Genomic DNA, 25,654 nt, shown 5'->3' on the forward strand with positions numbered 1-25,654 from the left:
TACATGGCAGATCTGAAAGAGAGATGCACAAAGTGACAGTAAATACACAGCTCAACAACATGTCTGTGTGTACATCTGTTGGTGTAAGTGAGCATACAGTGGTTGCTCCACTAAAAATGTTGCAATTATGCTGCCGGACTTGGAGTTAATTTGTGGTTTAGTACGGTACCCTGCGTCACCACTTCATTGCTCCAGACCACCACAAGGGGGAGTTAGAGACCTGATTATGCTTTTGGGTCCTACTGTGTCTCTAACTGACAATGAATGGGCAACATAACCCTAAATAGAAACTGATAAATGTGCAGCACTTCAGTATTACTTACTAAACCTGTTGTTACACTAAGGTTTTTATTATTTTATTTTGTTAGGATAGTTTTGCTCTTCCTGTAGTACTGTAGCCCACTCCCGACCGGTCGCGTTGTACAGCGCCTGAGTGGCTCAACTGTCTAAGACACTGCAGTGTTGCTACAGATGCTGGTTCAATACCTGTGCCGGCCTCGACTGGGAGACCCATGAGATGAATGTTGGTGTTTGGTTTCTCTACTTCTAAAAACAGAAATAAATCATTCTAAATAACAAACTGCCTTTATTTACAAATTAGTAACAATGTCTCACCCCATGTTCAAGACTGGCTTTTTTCCTCGCTCATTTTACATTATTTGAAAAACGAAGTCTCCAAAGTATTGTTATTATTTAAAACAAAGCGATTATTATTATTAATTTAGAATGATATAAAAGCCTGTTGGATAATCCCACAGATATATTATTAACGCTGTTATTAGCATGACAATATATATTGGTCATATTGGTCATGGCTCCCGAGTGGCTGGCAGTTCTCCAGCTGTATCCACTGAGATAGCACAATGGGATTTCAGTTCTGTATCCACTGAGATAGCACAATGGGATTTCAGTTCTCCAGCTGTATCCACTGAGATAGCACAATGGGATTTCAGTTCTCCAGCTGTATCCACTGAGATAGCACAATGGGATTTCAGTTCTGCAGCTGTATCTACTGAGATAGCACAATGGGATTTCAGTTCTCCAGCTGTATCCACTGAGATAGCACAATGGGATTTCAGTTCTCCAGCTGTATCCACTGAGATAGCACAATGGGATTTCAGTTCTCCAGCTGTATCCACTGAGATAGCACAATGGGATTTCAGTTCTCCAGCTGTATCCACTGAGATAGCACAATGGGATTTCAGTTCTCCAGCTGTATCCACTGAAAGCGAGCGAGGTTCAAGGCACGAGAGCAGGGGGCACGGGATGGGCTCCGCGCACAGAAGACAGACCTAGCCCATGGGGAAGGGAGGAGGGAGAGGGGGTTGACCCCCGCCACACTGGGTAGCACCTAGCAACACTAAGGGGCATTGCATTTATAATGGCTCTGACTAGGGAAACGTTCCCGCTGTTCTAGCAGGTAGATGGACAATAGACTTCCTAGATGGAGGGAAGGGGGAGAATTCTATCTTCAAATGGATTTATAAGTTCAAGATAATCAAGGACAGCAACCTCCCGAGCCACTGCCTGTTCACCCTGCTATCATCCAGAAGGCGAGGTCAGTACAGGTGCATCAAAGCTGGGACCGAGAGACTGAAAAACAGCTTCTATCTCAAGGCCATCAGACTGCTGTTTTCAACTCTCTAGAGACAGCAGGAGCGATAGAGAGGTGTGTTAGCCATCACTAACATTGAGTGGCTGCTGCCAACATACTGACTCAACTCAAGCCACTTTAATAATGGGAAAATTGATGTAATCAATTTATCACTTGCCACTTTATATTATTTATATTAGATAATGTTTACATAACCTACATTATTCATCTCATATGTATATACTGTATGCTATACCATCTACTGCATCTTGCCATCTTGATGTAATTAGATGTATCACTAGCCACTTTAAACAATGCTACTTTATATGTTTTCATACAATACTCATCTCATATGTATATACTGTACTCCATACCATCTATTACATCTTGCCTATGCCGTTCGGCCATCACTCATTGATATATTTTTATGTACATATTCTTATTCATTCCTTTACACTTGTGTGTATAATAAGGTAGTTGTTGTGGAATTGTTAGGTTATATTACTTGTTAGATATTACTGCACGGTCGAAAACTAGAAGCACAAGCATTTCGCTACACTTGCATTAACACCTGCTAATGTGTATGGGACAAATAAATTTGATTTGATTTGATATAAAAGAGTGAAAGAGACTGGTTTTTACATCAGAAGTTAATGGTATCTGTAGGAGACAGATGGCTGTGGAATGTGTTAGGGGAAGCGGGTGGAGATCTTTGGATTATGCCTCAAGGGGGTTGAGGTCAGGTCAGTTTCCCTTAACTAGCTGGCTGGCTCGTTATGTGACGTGTGTGATCTTACACGTTGTTTACCTAGCTAGGTTCATTGTTTACCCATTGAATATACCCATTGAATATGGCCGGTGTCAGTAAACATCTGCAAAAAAGCGTAATGAAGTTGTTGCCAGCAGAGCTGGTTAGGCTGTTTTCATGTTATCCAGAGGTAAATAAATCATCAGTCAGAGCATCAAGTGTGCGCTCAGAGAGCAAAACGAGTTTATCAACTTTCAAAGCAAATCATATCAAATGTATTTATATAGCCCTTCTTACATCAGCTGATATCTCAAAGTGCTGTACAAAAACCCAGCCTAAAACCCCAAACAACAAGCAATGCAGGTGTAGAAGCACGGTGGCTAGGAAAAACTCCCTAGAAAGGCAGGAACCTAGGAAGAAACCTAGAGAGGAACCAGGCTATGAGGGGTGGCCAGTCCTCTTCTGGCTGTGCCGGGTGGAGATTATAACAGAACATGGCCTAGATGTTCAAATGTTCATAAATGAGCAGCAGGGTCAAATAATAATAATCGCAGTGGTTATAGAGGGTGCAACAAGTCAGCACCTCAGGAGTAAATGTCAGTTGGCTTTTCATAGCCGATCATTGAGAGTATCTCTATCGCTCCTGCTGTCTCTAGAGAGTTGAAAACAGCAGGTCTGGGACAGGTAGCACGTCAGGTGAATAGGTCAGGGTTCCAGCATGTCTGGGACAGGTAGCACGTCCGGTGAACAGGTCAGGGTTCCATAGCCGCAGGCAGAACAGTTGGAACTGGAGCAGCAGCACGGCCAGGTGGACTGGGGACAGGAAGGAGTCATCATGTCAGGTAGTCCTGAGGCATGGTCCTAGGGCTCAGGTCCTAGGACCATGAAGAGAGAAAGAGAGAATTAGAAAGAGCATACTTAAATTCACACAGGACACCGGATAAGACAGGAGAAATACTCCAGATATAACAGACTGACCCTAGCCCCCCGACACATAAACTACTGCAGCCTAAATACTGGAGGCATACAGGAGGGATCAGGAGACACTGTGGCCCCATCCGACGATACCCCCGGCCCTGTCCGGGGGTATCGTCGGAATTATCCAATATAAAATGATCCAATATAAATGATCCAATATAAATGATCCAATATAAATGATCCAATATAAAATGATCCAATATAAATGATCCAATATAAATGATCCAATATAAATGATCCAATATAAAAAACACAATTTCTAAATTTGCTACATAAGTCCGAATCCAGGTTGTGAGTCACAAATGACTCAAATTGAGTAACAATGTGAAGAGAGTGGTAGAGGAAGATGGGTACAGGGTGAGGGATCCTGATAGGATGAGTAGGCAGAGACCAATAGAGTGGGATAGGAATAATATGTGCTTCAGTAAAGTGGGTTTCTTAGTATTCATAGTTGTTAACTGCTGAAATAGAATGTAGGTCACAGAAATAGAGGTTGTGGTGGCAGCTGTAGAGAAATACTTGGTATTGCAAGGTTTTACTGCAGAATATTTTAAATAGTGAAATGTGGAGAGTTTCATGAGGGCTAATAGTTGGCAGGGTCATTTTCCTTTTTCCCAATTTTGTATTACCGGACGTTCATGTCGGTAGGCTGTGACTGGCTCCACACTCCAATACATTAGGTGGCAGTGTATGCGCCTAAAAGTTGGCTACGATCCGCCAACCCAATCCCAAAGAAGAAGGTGTGGTTTACCATTTTTGACATTTACATTTTAGTCATTTAGCAGACAGAGCGACTTACAGTAGTGATCGAGAGTACTGCTTTATTGTGTTACCGGCGCTTTTCTATTACCGATCAATATGGATAAGCGAAAGCGTTCCAGAGAAGATTTACCGACCGCTGACAGTGACCATTTCAAAACCCCGGAGCAGAGCGTTTATACCGGGTTGTCGCGGGACGGGGACTTAAGGCAGTGCGATGTCGAGGACACTTGCAGATACCTGCGTCAGGAAGGTCTCGGGGCATGGGAGGAGAAATTCACAGGTTCGATTGTTGTGATCACTGTTTTGCATGTCTTCTCTAACTAGCTACATACACATGATATTTGACAGATCACTGTTTTGCATGTCTTCTCTAACTAGCTACATACACATGATATTTGACAGATCACTGTTTTGCATGTCTTCTCTAACTAGCTACATACACATGATATTTGACAGAACACTGTTTTGCATGTCTTCTCTAACTAGCTACATACACATGATATTTGACTGATCACTGTTTTGCATGTCTTCTCTAACTAGCTACATACACATGATATTTGACAGATCACTGTTTTGCATGTCTTCTCTAACTAGCTACATACACATGATATTTGACTGATCACTGTTTTGCATGTCTTCTCTAACTAGCTACATACACATGATGCTGCTGACCCAGCAGCAGAGTAATTGCTAAAATCAAATCAAATTGAAAAAAAAACAGTGAAATGCTGAATACAACAGGTGTAGTAGACCTTACAGTGAAATGCTGAATACAACAGGTGTAGTAGACCTTACAGTGAAATGCTGAATACAACAGGTGTAGTAGACCTTACAGTGAAATGCTGATTACAACAGGTGTAGTAGACCTCACAGTGAAATGCTGAATACAACAGGTGTAGTAGACCTTACAGTGAAATGCTGAATACAACAGGTGTAGGTAGACCTCACAGTGAAATGCAGAATACAACAGGTGTAGTAGACCTTACAGTGAAATGCTGAATACAACAGGTGTAGTAGACCTCACAGTGAAATGCTGAATACAACAGGTGTAGTAGACCTCACAGTGAAATGCTGAATACAACAGGTGTAGTAGACCTTACAGTGAAATGCTGAATACAACAGGTGTAGTAGACCTTACAGTGAAATGCAGAATACAACAGGTGTAGTAGACCTTACAGTGAAATGCTGAATACAACAGGTGTAGTAGACCTTACAGTGAAATGCTGAATACAACAGGTGTAGTAGACCTTACAGTGAAATGCAGAATACAACAGGTGTAGTAGACCTTACAGTGAAATGCTGAATACAACAGGTGTAGTAGACCTTACAGTGAAATGCTGAATACAACAGGTGTAGTAGACCTCACAGTGAAATGCAGAATACAACAGGTGTAGTAGACCTTACAGTGAAATGCTGATTACAACAGGTGCAGTAGACCTCATAGTGAAATGCTGAATACAACAGGTGTAGTAGACCTCACAGTGAAATGCTGAATACAACAGGTGTAGTATACCTCACAGTGAAATGCTGAATACAACAGGTGTAGTATACCTCACAGTGAAATGCTGAATACAACAGGTGTAGTAGACCTTACAGTGAAATGCTGAATACAACAGGTGTAGTAGACCTCACAGTGAAATGCTGAATACAACAGGTGTAGTAGACCTCATAGTGAAATGCTGAATACAACAGGTGTAGTAGACCTCACAGTGAAATGCAGAATACAACAGGTGTAGTAGACCTCACAGTGAAATGCTGAATACAACAGGTGTAGTAGACCTTACAGTGAAATGCTGAATACAACAGGTGTAGTAGACCTCACAGTGAAATGCTGAATACAACAGGTGTAGTAGACCTCATAGTGAAATGCTGAATACAACAGGTGTAGTAGACCTCACAGTGAAATGCTTACATACGAGCCCCTAACCGACAATGCGGTTTAAAAAAATACGGATAAGAATAAGAGATAAAAGTAATAAAGAGGAGCAGTAAAAAAATAACAGTACCGGTTAGTTGAGGTAGTATGTACATGTAGGTAGAGTTAATTAAAGTGACTATGCATAGATGACAACAGAGAGTAGCAGTGGTGTGGAGAGGGGAGGGGGGGGCAATGCAAATAGTCTGGGTAGCCATTTGATTAGATGTTCAGGAGTCTTATGTCTTGGGGGTAGAAGCAGTTTAGAAGCCTCTTGGACCTAGACTTGGCGCTCCGGTACCATGTGGTTGCAGAGAGAACAGTCTATGACTTGAGTGGCTGGAGTCTTTGACCATTTTTAGGGCCTTCCTCTGACACCGCCTGGTATAGAGGTCCTAGATGGCAGGAAGCTTGGCCCCAGTGATGTACTGGGCCGTTCGCACTACCCTAAAGACTAATTTACATTGTCCTTTGAACTATAGTACCCTAGCTAGGCCAACTACAGTTGAAGTCGGAAGTTGACATACACTTAGATTGGAGTCATTAAAACTCGTTTTTCAACCACTCCACAAATTTCTTGTTAACAATCTATAGTTTTGGCAAGTCGGTTAGGACATCTACCTTGTGCATGACACAAGTAATTTTCCCAACAATTGTTAACAGACAGATTATTTCACTTATATTTCACTGTATCACAATTCCAGTGGGTCAGAAGTTTACATACACTAAGTTGACTGTGCCTTTAAACAGCTTGGAAAATTCCAGAAAATGATGTCATGGCTTTAGAAGCTTCTGATAGGCTAATTGACATCATTTGACTCAATTGGAGGTGTACTTGTGGATGTATTTCAATGCCTACCTTCAAACTCAGCGCCTCTTTGCTTGACATCATGGGAAAAATCAAAAGAAATCAGCCAAGACCTCAGAAAAAAATTGTTGACCTCCACAAGTCTGGTTCATCCTTGGGAGCAATTTCCAAACGCCTGAAGGTACCACCTGTGCAAACAATAGTACGCAAGTATAAACACCATGGGATCACGCAGCCATCATACCGCTCAGGAAGGAGACGCGTTCTGTCTCCTAGAGATGAATGTACTCTGGTGCGAAAAAAGTGCAAATCAATCCCAGAACAACAGCAAAGGACCTTGTGAAGATGCTGGGGGAAACGACATAACCTGAAAGGCCGCTTAGCAAGGAAGAAGCCACTGCTCCAAAATCGCCATAAAAAAAGCCAGACTACAGTTTGCAACTGCACATGGGGACAAAGATCATACTTTTTGGAGAAATGTCCTCTGGTCTGATGAAACAAAAATAGAACTGTTTGGTCATAATGAGCATCGTTATGTTTGGAGGAAAAAGGGGGAGGCTTGCAAGCCGAAGAACACCATCCCAACCGTGAAGCACGGGGGTGGCAGCATCATTTTGTGGGGGGTGCTTTGCTGCAGGAGGGACTGGTGCACTTCACAAAATAGATGGCGTCATGAGGTAGGAAAATGTGGATGTATTGAAGCAACATCTCAAGACATCAGTCAGGAAGTTAAAGCTTGGTCGCAAATTGGTCTTCCAAATGGACAATGATCCAAAGAATACTTCCAAAGTTGTGGCAGAAAGGCTTAAGGACAACAAATTCAAGATATTGGAGTGGCCATCACAAAGCCCTGACCTCATTCCTAATTAACATTTGTTGGCAGAACTGAAAAGGCGTGTGCAAGCAAGGAGGCCTACAAACCTGACTCAGTTACACCAGCTCTGTCAGGAATGGGCCAAAATTCACCCAACGTATTGTGGGAAGCTTGTGGAAGGCTACCTGAAACGTTTGACCCAAGTTAAACAATTTACAGGCAATGCTACCAAATACTAATTGAGTTTATGTAAACTTCTGACCTTCTGGGAATGTGATGAAAGAAAAAAAGCTGAAATAAATCATTCTCTCTACTATTATTCTGACATTTTACATTCTTTAAATAAAGTGGTGATCCTAACTGAATTTTTACTAGGATTAAATGGCAGGAATGGTGAAAAACTGAGTTTAAATGTATTTGGCTAAGGTGTATGTAAACTTCCGACTTCAACTGTACGTATTGTATATAGTTTTTGGTGGTGTGGTTTTTATACAAGCCCCTGAGCTTCTAACTACACCTGCACACCGTTTATTTATTCATTTTTATCTGTATTGTTGTTTTCTTTGGTGCAAAAACATTTAACTACACAGTAACAAATCCATCACCTCCAGTATACTACTGGTCTGAACATTAACATGCATCGCTTGCGGTACGGTTTTGGAAGCATAGCAGGGAGAAATAATTGTTTAAAAAAAAAAGGGTTGTGGATAGGGTTCCCACACGGCCATATTTCGTATACATGTGGGTTAACCCTAACCCGTATACATGTGGGTTAACCCTAACCCGTATACATGTGGGTTAACCCTAACCCGTATACATGTGGGTTAACCCTAACCCGTATACATGTGGGTTAACCCTAACCCGTATACATGTGGGTTAACCCTAACCGTATACATGTGGGTTAACCCTAACCCGTATACATGTGGGTTAACCCTAACCCGTATACATGTGGGTTAACCCTAACCCGTATACATGTGGGTTAACCCTAACCCGTATACATGTGGGTTAACCCTAACCCGTATACATGTGGGTTAACCCTAACCCGTATACATGTGGGTTAACCCTAACCCGTATACATGTGGGTTAACCCTAACCCGTATACATGTGGGTTAACCCTAACCCGTATACATGTGGGATAACCCTAACCCGTATACATGTGGGATAACTCTAACCCGTATACATGTGGGATAACCCTAACCCGTATACATGTGGGATAACCCTAACCCGTATACATGTGGGATAACCCGTATACATGTGGGTTAACCCGTATACATGTGGGCTAACCCGTATACATGTGGGCTAACCCGTATACATGTGGGTTAACCCGTATACATGTGGGTTAACCCTAACCCATATACATGTGGGTTAACCCGTATACATGTGGGTTAACCCTAACCCATATACATGTGGGATAACCCTAACCCATATACATGTGGGTTAACCCTAACCCATATACATGTGGGTTAACCCTAACCCATATACATGTGGGATAACCCTAACCCATATACATGTGGGATAACCCTAACCCATATACATGTGGGATAACCCTAACCCATATACATGTGGGATAACCCTAACCCATATACATGTGGGTTAACCCTAACCCATATACATGTGGGTTAACCCATATACATGTGGGTTAACCCTAACCCATATACATGTGGGTTAACCCTAACCCATATACATGTGCACATTTGGGGAACTGATAGTATTTCTGATTTGCTTATCGCACCACCACCTGTGGAGCTTCTCAAAGTAATGTTTTCTTCACCTCAAATAGCAAGCAAACAAACGTCTGTTTTTACATCCATTGAGAATTACAATAGTTCCTCAATGTATTTTAAAAATCTTTCCAGCTCTCTTCCTTTCATTATAAAATATGCCTACCAGATTACTTCTTATCAGTGCTTGACTTGGACTGAAATAGGTTCTGGTACTCATTTTGGGTGCTGGGACTGTTTATATTGAGGTGCAGGAGCTCCACTATACTTTTGAGCTGATATTCTATAAGAGGAAGAGGAGCTCAAGCAATAGAACATTTGAGGTGCCGGTACTCAGCTCTGGGGAGCTCCTGTGTCTTTCCTCTTTCTCCATTCACCCAGTTAGTCAGACTCCAGGCACCAACCACACCAGGAATTCTCTTCAGGTATTAAATCTGAACATCTGTCGTCACCCCTGAGATGACTCCTTTGACGGGCTCTCTACTCCGAAGTTCAAAGTACAAAACTTTTGTTGTCCGGATTATTTTATTAAGGCCCACTGCAATGAATCAAAATAAGACCACTCTTGGTCACTCTGACAGTCTTGACTTTTCCCAGCACACACTTCACTATTTTCAACACCTCAAGTGGGTTTCCCAAATACTGTATGCATCCTTACTCAACAAACGCATCCCAACAGGAAGCGATTCGTTACCATTCATAGACGTATCCTTCACTCCAATTTTTGACAATTTCTTTTTTTGTTCCAGTTTGACACTACTGTTGTCCATTCAGAACATTAATCTTCATCAACCTTTGCTCGACGTGCTGCTTGATTCAAACTCAGCATTCACTTCCACCATTTTCCCCATCAGCCATCAGACTACAACAGAATAGTCTACCTGTGCTAATTAGCTAGCTGTGTCTCGAAACACCTGTGTGTAACCGGAAGACGGACACCACAAACATCTTGTTACTGAAAAATACTGCTGCAACTCTGTTAAACAGTGTCCAGTAAGTCTGTATTAAACAGTGTCCAGTAAGTCTGTATTAAACAGTGTACAGTAAGTCTGTGTTAAACAGTGTCCAGTAAGTCTGTGTTAAACAGTGTCCAGTAAGTCTGTATTAAACAGTGTCCAGTAGGTCTGTATTAAACAGTGTCCAGTAGGTCTGTATTAAACAGTGTCCAGTAAGTCTGTATTAAACAGTGTCCAGTAACTCTGTATTTTGATGTGATATGAAAGTACTGCCTGCTGCAACTCTGTTAAAACAGTGTACAGTAAGTCTGTATTTTTCAGTTGTGAAATTATTTTGATGTGATTTATGTTTCTAGAACCGTATCGCAATCGAGAATCGATTTACGTTTAGATGGAGTATTTGGCTGTTTTGGGTTCCAGAGCCAATTCAACCTTTTAAACTGAACATATAAGGTCCTTGGACTATAAGCAGGGTGGGAAATTAACACCAGCCACCAGCTAAATGTTAGTACATTTTGGCATTGGCAGGTAGAAGGTCTAATATTTCCATCCACATTGGCAGGTGGTCACACAGCGCATTTCTGAGAATATTTTTGGGATCCAAAGCCCATTGTGTGTGTGTGTGTGTGTGTGTGTGTGTGTCAGCTCTGTAAGAGAATATTTTCAACATTACGGTGGTGAAAATGGGGTGGGGTGCAGCATAGGTTCAAACAAGAGAGTGAAATATGGAGACCTTGCCGGCTGGAACACACACTGATATCCACTACTGTCTGTCTCGATCTGTTGCGCTCTTTTCTTTGAAATCACTTTCAATCAATTTCACAACCATTCAGTAAGTGTTTTAACATTACAAAACATGTGCATGCATTTTCTGTGATTTCTTTATGAATTTTGCCCCCCAAAATGTGTCTGGTAAAATTTGGGCATCCACCAGCCACTACTGTTGGTAGACCAAAAAGTACATTTCCCACCCCGACCATAAGGCTTCTTTAATCCATTATTGGGCTAAGTAACCACCCATCCATCCCCCATCACAATCTACCCTCCTTACTTTCTCTATGGTATCTGTTAGTGCCCAGCATCAAGGTTGTTCCAGCCAAATAACTGAATTCATCTGATGAAGAAGAAGGTTGGTAGACTTGCACACAGGAAAGATGATCTGTCCTTTTTGTTTGGTTTTCCCCCACACAGAGCAACAGATAACAGGAGTGGGGTTACGATACCTCACAGAGACACATCTGGAGAATATGGGCATAAGGTATGTGTGGTGTGGTTTCAGTATGGGGTGGGGTCATTTCCGTGTTCCAATCTAATGTGCACCTTCTAATTTTGGTTGATTTGTTGTGACATATTTCTCTTAGTCAATTTCTTGAGGATTGTGATGTTCTGATTTTGGTGTCATGATTATGAACTGACTCTCTCTCTCTCTCCTCAGGCCTCTTGGCACACGGCTGCAGATTCTGCACTGCCTGAAGAAGCTGTGGCAGATTGCAGCAGAGGCCAAGGTAACACAATAGAGGTTTTAGAGGCCCTCTTGGCTGCAGAGACCAAGGTAACACAATAGAGGTTTTAGAGGCCCTCTTGGCTGCAGAGGCCAAGGTAACACAATAGAGGTTTTAGAGGCCCTCTTGGCTGCAGAGAGCCAGGTAACACAATAGAGTTTTTAGAGGCCCTCTTGGCTGCAGAGACCCAGGTAACACAATAGAGTTTTTAGAGGCCCTCTTGGCTGCAGAGGCCAAGGTAACACAATAGAGGTTTTAGAGGCCCACTTGGCTGCAGAGCCCAAGGTAACACAATAGAGGTTTTAGAGGCCCTCTTGGCTGCAGAGCCCAAGGTAACACAATAGAGGTTTTAGAGGCCCTCTTGGCTGCAGAGACCAAGGTAACACAATAGAGGTTTTAGAGGCCCTCTTGGCTGCAGAGCCCAAGGTAACACAATATAGGTTTTAGAGGACCTCTTGGCTGCAGAGACCAAGGTAACACAATAGAGGTTTTAGAGACCCTCTTGGCTGCAGAGCCCAAGAAAACACAATAGAGGTTTTAGAGGCCCTCTTGGCTGCAGAGTCCAAGGTAACACAATAGAGGTTTTAGAGGCCCTCTTGGCTCCAGAGCCCAAGGTAACACAATAGAGGTTTTAGAGGCCCTCTTGGCTGCAGAGGCCAACGTAACACAATAGAGGTTTTAGAGGCCCTCTTGGCTGCAGAGCCCAAGGTAACACAATAGAGGTTTTAGAGGCCCTCTTGGCTGCAGAGGCCAAGGTAACACAATAGAGGTTTTAGAGGCCCTCTTGGCTGCAGAGACCAGGGGACACAATAGAGGTTTTAGAGGCCCTCTTGGCTGCAGAGCCCAAGTGTTGCTCTTTTAATCTGAATTTTCTGAAATTCTACACATTTTACTATGGGTCAGAAATACCATTTTAAAGTTTAAAGCTAGTTTCCTGCTGTTCTACATATTTGTCATTGTGCTGAGAGAAAAGTTGCAGTTTCAAAGTTAATATCCTGCAATTCTACACACTTTGCCATGGGGCTGAGTTAACATTATGCCTTGTTCTTATGCTATCTGAGTGACTCAAACATTATAACAAAATACATGGAGGCCCCAACATTTCAGATTCTCCCTGATTTGTCTATTTTTTATTTTGGTGATTGTTAGTTCTTAAATATGATCTTATTAAAAAACAATATTGCTCCACTGTCTTTTCTACATACTTTATATCTGGTTTTAGTCATTTAAGTTTACACTGAAAACGTTTGACCATCCTGAAAATGATTAGCAAAAGGGGAAACATTGACTTTGAGCCCACATAGAGAGACTGACGGACAGGGAGAGAGAGAATAATCCATGGGAGAGAAAATCACCTCAACCACATTGTACTTCATTTAATTTATTTATTTATTATGGTGAAAGAAGTAAAACACCCTGAGTAATAGCTGTTTTTCTATTCCATCATGTTCTCTATTCCCTGTTTTATAATGTTTTTCAATTCTATTGCAAGTGTAATGACCCTACTCTACCCACGGCCACATAACTAGAGATGCACCCTTTTCTATTCCAGAGAGGGAACAATAGAGGAATAGTAGTATCAGCACTAAGATGTATTATTGTCTCCTGTAGGTGTTTAATGACCCCATCCATGGACATATAGAGATGCATCCTCTGTTGGTCTGTATCATCGACACCCCTCAGTTCCAGAGGCTCCGCCACATTAAGCAGCTGGGAGGAACATACTTCGTCTTCCCTGGAGCCTCCCACAACCGCTTCGAACACTCCATAGGGTATGTAGGAGTGTGTGAGTATGCACTAGCGTAGAGTACAAGTGTGGGTGCCTGAACACTCCATAGGGTATGTAGGAGTGTGTGTAAGTTTGCACTAGCATAGAGTACAAGTGTGGGTGCCTGAGCACTTCATAGTTTAAAGGTGTGTGGGCTTGACCTATAGAGGGTGTGTACACCTTTTTAAATCCATGATGCAGAGTGTAATGCGCAAATTGGGATTTAGTCTATGTGGTTTTAGAGGCGCTACCCTGCATTCAAAGTGTTTGTGTGGTGTCAGGAAAATAACCTCACACTCAACGTCAGCAAAACAAAGGAGATGATCGTGGACTTGAGGGAGCACCCCCCTATCCACATCGACGGGACAGTAGTGGAGAAGGTGTAAAGTTTTAAGTTCCTCGGCGTACACATCACGGACAAACTGAAATGGTCCACCCACACAGACAGCGTGGTGAAGAAGGCGCAATATTCAACCTCAGGAGGCTGAAGAAATTTGTCTTGTCATTGATTTGAACAGGCACAACAGAAAAATCCTTTTCAGCCTCTTCCTTAAGCTCTCAGTTCCCAGTGGTTACCTAGCAGGTTTCATGAGTTGGAAAATGGTTGTTATGGTTGTTGTGGTTGTGTGTTTCAGGGTGGGTTACCTGGCAGGTCTGCTGGTCCAGGAGTTGAATGAGAGACAACCAGAGCTCTTCATCTCCCATAGAGACATATTGTGTGTCCAGATCGCCGGTCTCTGTCACGACCTGGGTGAGTCTCACACACACACACACACACACACACACACACACACACACACACACACACACACATATATATATATATATATATATATATATATATATATATATATATATATATATATATACACACACTTTTTTCAATCTTACTGTCTCATAAATGTGATATCTCTCACTCTCCAGGTCATGGTCCTTTCTCCCATATGTTTGATGGGATGTTCATCCCTAAAGTGCGTCCAGAATCTAAGTGGAAGGTAAGACCTTTCTTTCCTCATTCTGTTTCTTTTTCGCTCTCCATGTCTGATGTTTGTGTCTATATCTTCCTGTGTTTGCTCAAAAATGTGCAGGTCACCTGTATTTGTGTGTACGCTCACCTTGTGTGTGTTGCAGCACGAGGAGGCGTCCCTGGCAATGTTTGACCACCTGGTGCGTGAGAACGCCTTAGAGCCGGTGATGAAGGAGCATGGCCTGGTCCTTCCTGATGACCTGGTCTTCATCAAGGAGCAGATTGCTGGACCACAGAACACTGTCCTTCTCAGCCAGGGAGTAAATCAGCCAGCCAGTGAGCCGGTTAGTCAATCAATCAATTTAAGAATCATGTAGGCGTGGGTTCGTTTCCCCACTTCTGACACCGATGGTAACAGAGACCGCCCGAGCGGTAGAAGTTTCGGTGAAGAGGCCCAAAGATGACGATAACAAAACAGAAAATATAAATTGGGGGTAAACTGAATAAATCAAATCATAGTAGAGCTCTCAAATGAAACCAGACCTCAATCAACGCCTGAAATCCGGCAGCATGCCATTCTGACCCTTGTTGCCTCCTCACTGAAACCTTCACCGCTGGGGCGGTAAACGTTACAATCATCTATCAGCATTAATCAGTCAACAAACATCAATCAATATTACTTCATGAATATGATTTATTTATGCTTTCTAGCAGTTAATTGTCTACGGGTTGAATTTAATTTGGAGTTTCATGCTCGGTTCTCACAGGATTCTGAGTCTGTTCTTTTTCTCTTCACAGTGGCCATATAAGGGCCGACCAGAGAAGAAGTCCTTCCTCTATGAGATTGTGGCCAACAAAAGGAACGGCATCGACGTGGACAAGTGGGACTACTTCGCCAGGTGAGTCCCCCAGTTGGAGTTTATCCCTTTTAGAAACTATGATCATTTCTGGAGTAAGCTATATTAGAGATGTAACAATACATAGGACCATTGGAGTATATTAGGAAAATAGTGCACTATGGGCAACTTTTCTTAAATTATCTTCAGGGCCTAAAATGAACACCTGCCAAATGCGGGTAGATTTTGGCATTGGCAGGTAAGATGTCTATTTCACCAGCCATGTTGGTGGGTGGTCAGGGCTCCACAGTGCAAGCATTTCACTCGCATTTGTGAATAAAAAGTATGATCACATTTACAGTGAGGGGAAAAAGTATTTGATCCCCTGCTGATTTTGTACGTTTGCCCACTGACAAAGAAAGGATCAATCTATAATTTTAATGGTAGGTTTATTTGAACAGTGAGAGACAGAATAACAACAAAAAAATCCAGAAAAACGCATGTCAAAATGTTATAAATTGATTGGCATTTTAATGAGGGAAATAAGTATTTGACCCCCTCTCAATCAGAAAGATTTCTGTCTCCCAGGTGTCTTTTATACAGGGAGTGCTCCTCAGCTTGTTACCTGTATAAAAGACACCTGTCCACAGAAGCAATCAATCAATCAGATTCCAAACTCTCCACCATGGCCAAGACCAAAGAGCTCTCCAAGGATGTCAGGGACAAGATTGTAGACCTACACAAGGCTGGAATGGGCTACATGACCATCGCCAAGCAGCTTGGTGAGAAGGTGACAACAGTTGGTGTGATTATTCGCAAATGGAAGAAACACAAAAGAACTGTCAATCTCCCTCGGCCTGGGGCTCCATGCAAGATCTCACCTCGTGGAGTTGCAATGATCATGAGAACGGTGAGGAATCAGCTCAGAACTACACGGGAGGATCTTTTCAATGATTTCAAGGCAGCTGGGACTATAGTCACCAAGAAAACAATTGGTAACACACTACGCCGTGAAGGACTGAAATCCTGCAGCGCCCGCACGGTCCCCCTGCTCAAGAAAGCACATATACATGCCCGTCTGAAGTTTGCCAATGAACATCTGAATGATTCAAAGGACAACTGGGTGAAAGTGTTGTGGTCAGATGAGACCAAAATGGAGCTCTTTGGCATCAACTCAACTCGCCGTGTTTGGAGGAGGAGGAATGCTGCCTATGACCCCAAGAACACCATCCCCACCGTCAAACATGGAGGTGGAAACATTATGCTTTGGGGGCGTTTTTCTGCTAAGGGACAGGACAACTTCACCGCATCAAAGGGACGATGGACGGGGCCATGTACCGTCAAATCTTGGGTGAGAACCTCCTTCCCTCAGCCAGGGCATTGAAAATGGGTCGTGGATGGGTATTCCAGCATGACAATGACCCAAAACACACGGCCAAGGCAACAAAGGAGTGGCTCAAGAAGAAGCACATTAAGGTCCTGGAGTGGCCTAGCCAGTCTCCAGACCTTAATCCAATAGAAAATCTGTGGAGGGAGCTGAAGGTTCGAGTTGCCAAACGTCAGCCTCGAAACCTTAATGACTTGGAGAAGATCTGCAAAGAGGAGTGGGACAAAATCCCTCCTGAGATGTGTGCAAACCTGGTGGCCAACTACAAGAAACATCTGACCTCCGTGATTGCCAACAAGGGTTTTGCCACCAAGTACTAAGTCATGTTTTGCAGAGGGGGTCAAATACTTATTTCCCTCATTAAAATGCTAATCAATTTATAACATTTTTGACATGTGTTTTTCTGGTTTTTTTGTTGTTGCTATTCTGTCTCACATATGATTTGGAACAGTATTTGCAAATGTACACAGCTTGTCCTTCTACATTAGCTGCAGTGAAATGTCTCCACACATCAGATAGTGCCTGTGGCCTTTTCCTGTGAAGATTAGAAAAACATGAGTAAAAGAACAACAAATACAATTCCATATACAGATAAATAATTAAGTAGTTAGATTAAACAACTCATTTGTCAGATAAATGTTTTAAAATGAAACATGTATGAAAACAGCTGAATTAACAGGCTCAAGCTAAAACCCACATAGTAGCAATAACTAGCAGAAATTGTTAACAAGTTAGAAATGATTTAAACACACTTTGATGTAGGCTACTATTTACTAGTTAACCAAAAATAATCTGTCATAAAATATATTCACCCCACCCAGTATTGTAATCAAAACTTACCAGAAAGCATGTAGTCCTTGGCTCAGACAGTGTAGTAGTGTGGGCTCAATAGCATCTCATTAGAGTACCAGATCTTGAGAATCAGCTGTACATGTGATGGAAGAATGCACTGTGCATGCAGAGGGTTGCAATTCCATTGAATTGGGGATAGTTTAACCAAAATATGCCACAAGACCTAGAATTGCCTAATGTGTATCCCATAAAAAAGGTTCACTGTTATAAAATAACTTTTTTTTAATGAATTTAAGCAAAATTCCCGGGCTTAACTTCCCATGGAAAAATTCCGGGAAAGTTTCCGACCCTTTGCAACCCTAGTCTCGAGGAAATGCATAAACATTTACATTTTGTTTAGTGAGATCTTTTTTTTACATAAATGACAACAAGAACATTGAAATTATTATTTATTTTTATTTTTAAACAACATTTTAACATAATGGATACATCAAAAACAGTTTGACAGGTAAAGGAAAACCCAGACAAAACCAACAGAGACTCCCTCACTTTCTCACCCCACAGGGACTGCTTCCACCTGGGTATCCAAAATAACTTTGACTACCGTCGCTTTCTCAAGTTTGCCCGTGTGTGTGAGGTGGACGGGAAGAAGCACATCTGCACCCGAGACAAGGTAAATGCTTCAGCTTGGCCCTCGATTACACCTCCCATTCATTCCCTTCATTTATGTTTTCCTTCAACTTTTCATTATTGGTAAAGTAGTTAGGGATTAACCTAGTTTAGTGGTGATATCCATGTGTGTTGTCCACATACAGGAAGTGGGTAATCTGTATGACATGTTCCACACACGCAACTGCCTGCATAGAAGAGCCTACCAGCACAAGGTGGGCAACATCATAGAGACAATGTAAGTACTCTCACCTCAGCAGGTGTTTTAATATAGGTAACTGCCAAAATAGAGTAAACACCAACACAGTATCTTAATAGGCTGTTGGGCCACTACGAGCCAGAACAGCTTCAATGCACCTCGGCATAGTTTCTAAGTGTCTGGAAGTCAATTGGAGGGATGCGACACCATTCTTCCACAATAAATTCTATCATTTGTTGTTTTGTTGATTGTGGTGGAATATCCCATAAGTGTTCAATTGGGTTGAGATCTGGTGACTGAGACAGCCATGGCATATGGTTTACATCATGTTCATGCTCATCAAACCATTCAGTGACCACTCATGCCCTGTGTGTGGGGGTATTTGTATCTTGTATTTATTATGGATCCAAGGCGGCGGCTACTCTTCCTGGGGTCTGACAAAATGAAGGCAGTTATACAATTTTAAAAACATTACAATACATTCGTTACAGAATTCACACCGAGTGTTCAGGCCTTTACTCCACTACTACACATCTACAACACACTGAGTGTTCAGGCCTTTACTCCACTACTACACATCTACAACACACTGAGTGTTCAGGCCTTTACTCCACTACTACACATCTACAACACACTGAGTGTTCAGGCCTTTACTCCACTACTACACATCTACAACGAAAAATCTGTTATCTTGTGTATGTGCCTATTTCACACTCCCCGCTGTTCCATAAGGTGTGTTTTTATCAGCTGTTTAAATCTGATTCTACTGCTGCATCAGTTACCTGATGTGGAATAGAGTTCCATGTAGTCATGGCTCTATGTAGTACTGTGCTCCTCCCATAGTCTGTTCTGGACTTGGGCACTGTGAAGAGACCTCTGGTGGCATGTCTTGTGGGGTATGTATGGGTGTCTGAGCTGTGTGCCAGTAGTTTAAACAGACCTCTGGTGGCATGTCTTGTGGGGTATGTATGGGTGTCTGAGCTGTGTGCCAGTAGTTTAAACAGACCTCTGGTGGCATGTCTTGTGGGGTATGTATGGGTGTCTGAGCTGTGTGCCAGTAGTTTAAACAGACCTCTGGTGGGGTATGTATGGGTGTCTGAGCTGTGTGCCAGTAGTTTAGACAGACCTCTGGTGGCATGTCTTGTGGGGTATGTATGGGTGTCTGAGCTGTGTGCCAGCAGTTTAGACAGACAGCTCGGTGCATTCAACATGTCAATACTTCTCGGTACCTTCAGCTTGTCAACACCTCTTACAAAAACAAGTAATGAGGAAGTCAATCTCTCTTCCATGAGATTGACATGCATATTATTAATTTTAGCTCTCTGTGTACATCCAAGGGCCAGCCGTGCTGCCCTGTTCTGAGCCAACTGCAATTTTCCCAAGTCCCTCTTTGTGGCACCTGACCACACGACTGAACAGTAGTCCAGGTGCGACAAAACCAGGGGAAGAAAATGTCTCAGGTTTTTGCCTGCCAAATGAGTTCTGTTATACTCACAGACACCATTCAAACACTTTTAGAAACTTTAGGGTGTTTTCTATCCATATATAATAAGTATATGCATATTCTAGTTACTGGGTAGGATTAGTAACCAGATTAAATCGGGTACGTTTTTTTATCCAGCCGTGAAAATACTGCCCCCTAGCCCCAACAGGTTGACAGCATGCCACTGCCTTTACTCAAAGCCTAACCCTAACCCTTTACTCAAAGCCAGTGACATGTCATTAGTAAAGATCGAAAAAACAGCTGCCCTGGGGAATTCCTGCTTCTACCTGGATTATGTTGGAGAGGCTTCCATTAAAGAACCCCCTCTGTGTTCTGTTAGACAGGTAACTCTTTATCCACATTATAGCAGGGGGTGTAAAGCCATAACACATACGTTTTTCCATCAGCAGACTATGATCGATAATGTCAAAATCTGCACTGAAGTCTCACAACACAATCATTTCCTCATCAATTTCTCTCAGCCAATCATCAGTCATTTGTGTAAGTGCTGTGCTTGTTGAGTGTCCCTATGAGCGTGCTGAAAGTCTGTCAATTTGTTTACTGTGAAATAGCATTGTATCTGGTCAAACACTATTTTTACAGAAGTTTACTAAGGGTTGGTAACAGGCTGATTGGTCGGCTATTTTAGCCAGTAAAGGGGGCTTTACTATTCTTAGGTAGCGGAATGACTTTAACTTCCCTCCAGGCCTAAGGGCACACACTTTCTAGTAGGGTCAAATTGAAGATGTGTCAACATCATCCCCTGTTATCCACAGTACTTCCATCCAAGTTGTCAGACCTCAGTGGCTTGTCATTGTTGATAGACAACAATAATTTGTTCACCTCTTCCACACTCACTTTAAGGAATTCAAAAGAATAATTATTGTTGTTTCATAATTTGTCAGATATACTTGGATGTGTAGTGTCAGCGTTTGTTGCTGGCATGTTATGCCTAAATTTGCTAATCTTGCCAATGGAAAAAAATCATTAATGTAGTTGGCAATATCAGTTGGTTGTGTGATGAATGAGCCATCTGTTTCAATGAATTATGGTGCTGAGTTTGCCTTTTTCCCAGAATTTAATTCAATGTGCTCCAAAGCTTTTTACTATCATTCTTTTATTTTATTTATCTTGGTTTCAAAGTGTGGTTTCTTCTAACCAAACCCTGAGAGACATGATATCTGGATCCATGTTAAACTAACCTCTAACCCAATCCTGAGAGACATGATATCTGGATCCATGTTAAACTAACGTCTAACCTGAGAGACATGATATCTGGATCCATGTTAAACTAACCTCTAACCCAATCCTGAGAGACATGATATCTGGATCCATGTTAAACTAACGTCTAACCTGAGAGACATGATATCTGGATCCATGTTAAACTAACCTCTAACTCAATCCTGAGAGACATGATATCTGGATCCATGTTAAACTAACCTCTAACCCAATCCTGAGAGACATGATATCTGGATCCATGTTAAACTAACCTCTAACCCAATCCTGAGAGACATGATATCTGGATCCATGTTAAACTAACCTCTAACCCAATCCTGAGAGACATGATATCTGGATCCATGTTAAACTAACCTCTAACCCAACCCTGAGAGACATGATATCTGGATCCATGTTAAACTAACCTCTAACTCAATCCTGAGAGACATGATATCTGGATCCATGTTAAACTAACCTCTAACCCAATCCTGAGAGACATGATATCTGGATCCATGTTAAACTAACCTCTAACCCAATCCTGAGAGACATGATATCTGGATCCATGTTAAACTAACCTCTAACCCAATCCTGAGAGACATGATATCTGGATCCATGTTAAACTAACCTCTAACCCAATCCTGAGAGACATGATATCTGGATCCATGTTAAACTAACCTCTAACCCAACCCTGAGAGACATGATATCTGGATCCATGTTAAACTAACCTCTAACCCAATCCTGAGAGACATGATATCTGGATCCATGTTAAACTAACCTCTAACTCAACCCTGAGAGACATGATATCTGGATCCATGTTAAACTAACCTCTAACCCAATCCTGAGAGACATGATATCTGGATCCATGTTAAACTAACCTCTAACCCAATCCTGAGAGACATGATATCTGGATCCATGTTAAACTAACGTCTAACCCAATCCTGAGAGACATGATATCTGGATCCATGTTAAACTAACCTCTAACCCAATCCTGAGAGACATGATATCTGGATCCATGTTAAACTAACCTCTAACCCAATCCTGAGAGACATGATATCTGGATCCATGTTAAACTAACCTCTAACCCAACCCTGAGAGACATGATATCTGGATCCATGTTAAACTAACCTCTAACCCAACCCTGAGAGACATGATATCTGGATCCATGTTAAACTAACCTCTAACCCAACCCTGAGAGACATGATATCTGGATCCATGTTAAACTAACCTCTAACCCAATCCTGAGAGACATGATATCCCTCCCAAGCTTCATTATGGACCCCTCATGTCTCCTTTGTAACTAATGTTCCTATACTCTGAGTATAACAATGTTCAACGTTTACCCCAGGATCCAAGAGTGTGCAAAGCTGTCATCAAGGCAAAGGGCGGCTACTTTGAAGAATCTCAAATATAAAATATATTTTGATTTGTTTAACATTTCTTAATTTTGATGTCTTCATTATCATTCTACAAAGTAGAAAACAAAGGGAAAAACCCTGGAATGAGTAGGTGTGTCCAAACTTTGGACTGGTACTGTATATCTGTTTTATTTCCTATCTTTTATACATTCATACAGGTTCTCAGAAATTGAGTTTTTTTTCTGCTGTATGTTATATGTTGAAAATGAGATGTTATATTGTCTTTTTTCAGGATCACAGAGGCCTTTATCAAGGCGAACCCCCACATCCAGATTCAAGGTTCAGGGGGAAAGATGTTCACCATCTCCGCAGCAATAGACGACATGGAGGCCTACACTAAACTCACTGGTCCGTTCAACCCCATAGAAATATAAAGTGTACAATGGCTCTGGTCTGTTCTACTTACCCAGACAACCAGAGCTTTGAGAGTTTTATGCCAGGCGTCAAGGCTGTCCAAACAGGCTGGGTTTGCCATACCTGTTTTCTTTGTGTGGTACATTCCTGTCCATACAATTACTGCTGGGTTTGGTTTGCATGATTACCTCTCATCTTCCCACGCTCCTTATCACCTTGTCTCTCCCTCTCACCTGTCTCTCTCCCTTTCTCCTCCCTTCCCCTGTAGACAATATGTTTGAGCAGATTCTGTACTCGTCGTCCTCTAAGCTGGCTGAGGCCAGAGAGATCCTTCAAAACATCACCTGCAGACGCCTCTACAAGTGTGTGGGACAGACCCAGACTGAGGTGCGCGTGGAGGTTTCACAGGTGTGTGTGTGCGTGTGTGTGCGTGTGTTTGGAGAGAGGATATCCTTCCAGGGCTTACTAGCAGAGCTTTCTACGAGATTCATATTATGTGCCTCTCATCCTCGTCTTCTCTTCCCCCAGAAAAAGCTCCTGGAGTGGGCAGGCTGTGTGGCGAGGTCCAGGCCTCGGAATGACCTTAAACATGTTACTCTGCAGCCAGAGGACTTTGTTGTCCATGTGAGTGTCCAGTCTTTTCACCTCAATCAGGGAACTGATTGAATACATTTTACCATAGCCCCCCCGCCTTCTCTATAGGTAACCCTTTGTTACCAGTTGCTCTGTTGAAAATAGGTATCTCTTTGCATGTCCATCTCTCCCCCCTATCTTTCTCTCCATCAGATCATCAACATGGACTGGGGTATGAAGGAGAAGAACCCCATCAACAACATGCGTTTCTACTGTAAGAACGACCCAACCAAAGCTTACCAGATCAGCAAGGACCAGGTCACTACTTCAATGCACTTACGTATACCTATTTTAGAATTATCCAATCATTTTTGGAGCTTGGAAACATGATATAAGGCAATTGTTGTTCCGGTAGGTGTCCAAGCTGCTGCCAGAAAGGTTTGCTGAGCAGCTTATCAGGGTCTACTGTAAGAAGACTGATGAGAGGACCATGGAGGCAGCTAAGAAGAACTTTGCCCAGTGGTGTATGGATATGAACTTCTCCAAACCTCAGGTCAGGAGGCCTCGCTCTTTCCTTTATATATCATTTTATCTCAAGCTTTTAGCGTTTTTACATTGTGTGGGGAAGATGACAGTGCAAGGCCAAGCCAGCTAGCTATCACTATCTTACCTGCACCACACAGAGTATTTTTCCTATGTTTAAAATTGACACTGGTATCCCTGTGTGTTTGTGTTCACATTTGTTTAGGATGGAGATGTGATTACACCAGAGGTCACCTAGGACCAGGGGTTGGTGACCACCACCTCAAGAAAATGAGTCAGGCTTTCAGAAGAAGTCTCTTTACTCAGGGTTCTGTTCACTCTGATTCAGTTTTCCAGGGATTAGATCATGTAGTCTTTCTTTTATTTACTTTTGATGTTTTATTTCAAGCGTACATTTTAGGTTTGGTTATCTTAACGTTATGCTATTTCATGGTAAGAGAAGTGTAGGAGTATGTGAGTATACATACCTGTTCTCCCAGGCTATGCATGTTGACGTGCCACTATCACACATGGCTCTTTCAGATAGCCAAGCAACGACTTTTACATATTTATCCATCCTGGTGGAAGTTACTCTTTGGACAATCATGCTTTACCTTGTAATACTCCCAAAGCTGAATGGGAACTTATCCTTGGTGTTATATTGATCAACATGCAAACAAACAGGTAACCGTTGTTTGTGTTTCAGGGCATTGTCTTTCTTTTATGCATGGTTTCTACGCTGTTTTAGTTGTTATATACCCAGCTACCATAGTTAGCCTGGTCATGCATATCTACAGTATCTAGACTAAAGTAGGAGTTGGCTAAGCACATACAGATCAAAGATCAGGGTACAATGTAGCTTAATTATCTTCCGAAAAGACACCACTTTAACTGACAAACAATGTTAAGTTATCATATTATCTTTGTTTTCATCCATGTACCCTACTGAGGCAAGCAGCTATCTGTCTAGTGTTTGGTATCATTTGGGAGTCTCGTTATCTTCATTTAAACAACATGAACACAATGTTTACCCTAAAGTCTGCCTCGATGAGCCCACAGCTGTTGATCAGACAGACATGTTTGTTGATTTAAGTTATGCACTTTGTTTTAAATAAATAATATAATTTTGAATGAAAGACTAATGAGGTGGAGAGTCTCACTTTTTGAAGGGTTTTGTAATACAGAATGTAACCGGCCACATCTGCGAAATACAACCCTCTTCTCTGCCTGGCTATCTGAGTTCTGTTTCGTTAGAACTTTGTGTAGAAGACAGCTCTAGCATCCTGAATCCTCAATTTAACCATTATAGGGGTGAACAGAAAACAAATCTCGGTTAACCCAGAACAAAAATCTTGCGTTATTTGATCAGCTGCGTGATTTAGTTCTGGGTCCATACCTATTAGAAATTGGGAGTTCCGGTTTGCGAAGTCTCCACCTCACAAAAGGAAACTCTCAGCCGTAAACCAGATGTAACCTGGATATAGACGTTCCATAAATCGGCATGCGAAAGTGAGTAGATTACCTTGAAAACAATGGTCAGGCATCTTGGACGCAGTTTCCAGTTATTATTCCTCAGTGGAATTACTGCTGCTCCTTATACCAGAGACGGAAGAGGAAGCTGAGACATCCGACTCAATGTTTTCTGATCGGGGCGGGGCCACTCTGGTCTGCTTATT

The 25,654-nt window shown here is 42.2% G+C and overlaps 1 protein-coding gene across 1 annotated transcript; it reads left to right on the plus strand.

Annotated features, from left to right (window-relative positions):
• Positions 1-4,038: 4,038 nt before the first annotated feature.
• On the plus strand, positions 4,039-25,120 carry LOC145875873 (deoxynucleoside triphosphate triphosphohydrolase SAMHD1). Its single transcript, XM_082971680.1, has 16 exons — positions 4,039-4,362; positions 11,488-11,554; positions 11,732-11,801; positions 13,410-13,570; positions 14,202-14,317; positions 14,491-14,561; positions 14,698-14,877; positions 15,332-15,432; positions 18,113-18,221; positions 18,364-18,455; positions 22,762-22,877; positions 23,152-23,291; positions 23,412-23,507; positions 23,670-23,774; positions 23,872-24,009; positions 24,205-25,120. The coding sequence occupies exons 1-16, from the start codon at positions 4,179-4,181 to the stop codon at positions 24,235-24,237; spliced, it is 1,779 nt and encodes a 592-aa protein (XP_082827806.1). The 5' UTR covers positions 4,039-4,178; the 3' UTR covers positions 24,238-25,120.
• Positions 25,121-25,654: the final 534 nt, after the last annotated feature.

Source organism: Salmo salar, unplaced genomic scaffold (genome assembly GCF_965601325.2).
Source record: "Salmo salar unplaced genomic scaffold, fSalSal1 ptg000378l, whole genome shotgun sequence".
NCBI lineage: Eukaryota > Metazoa > Chordata > Actinopteri > Salmoniformes > Salmonidae > Salmo > Salmo salar.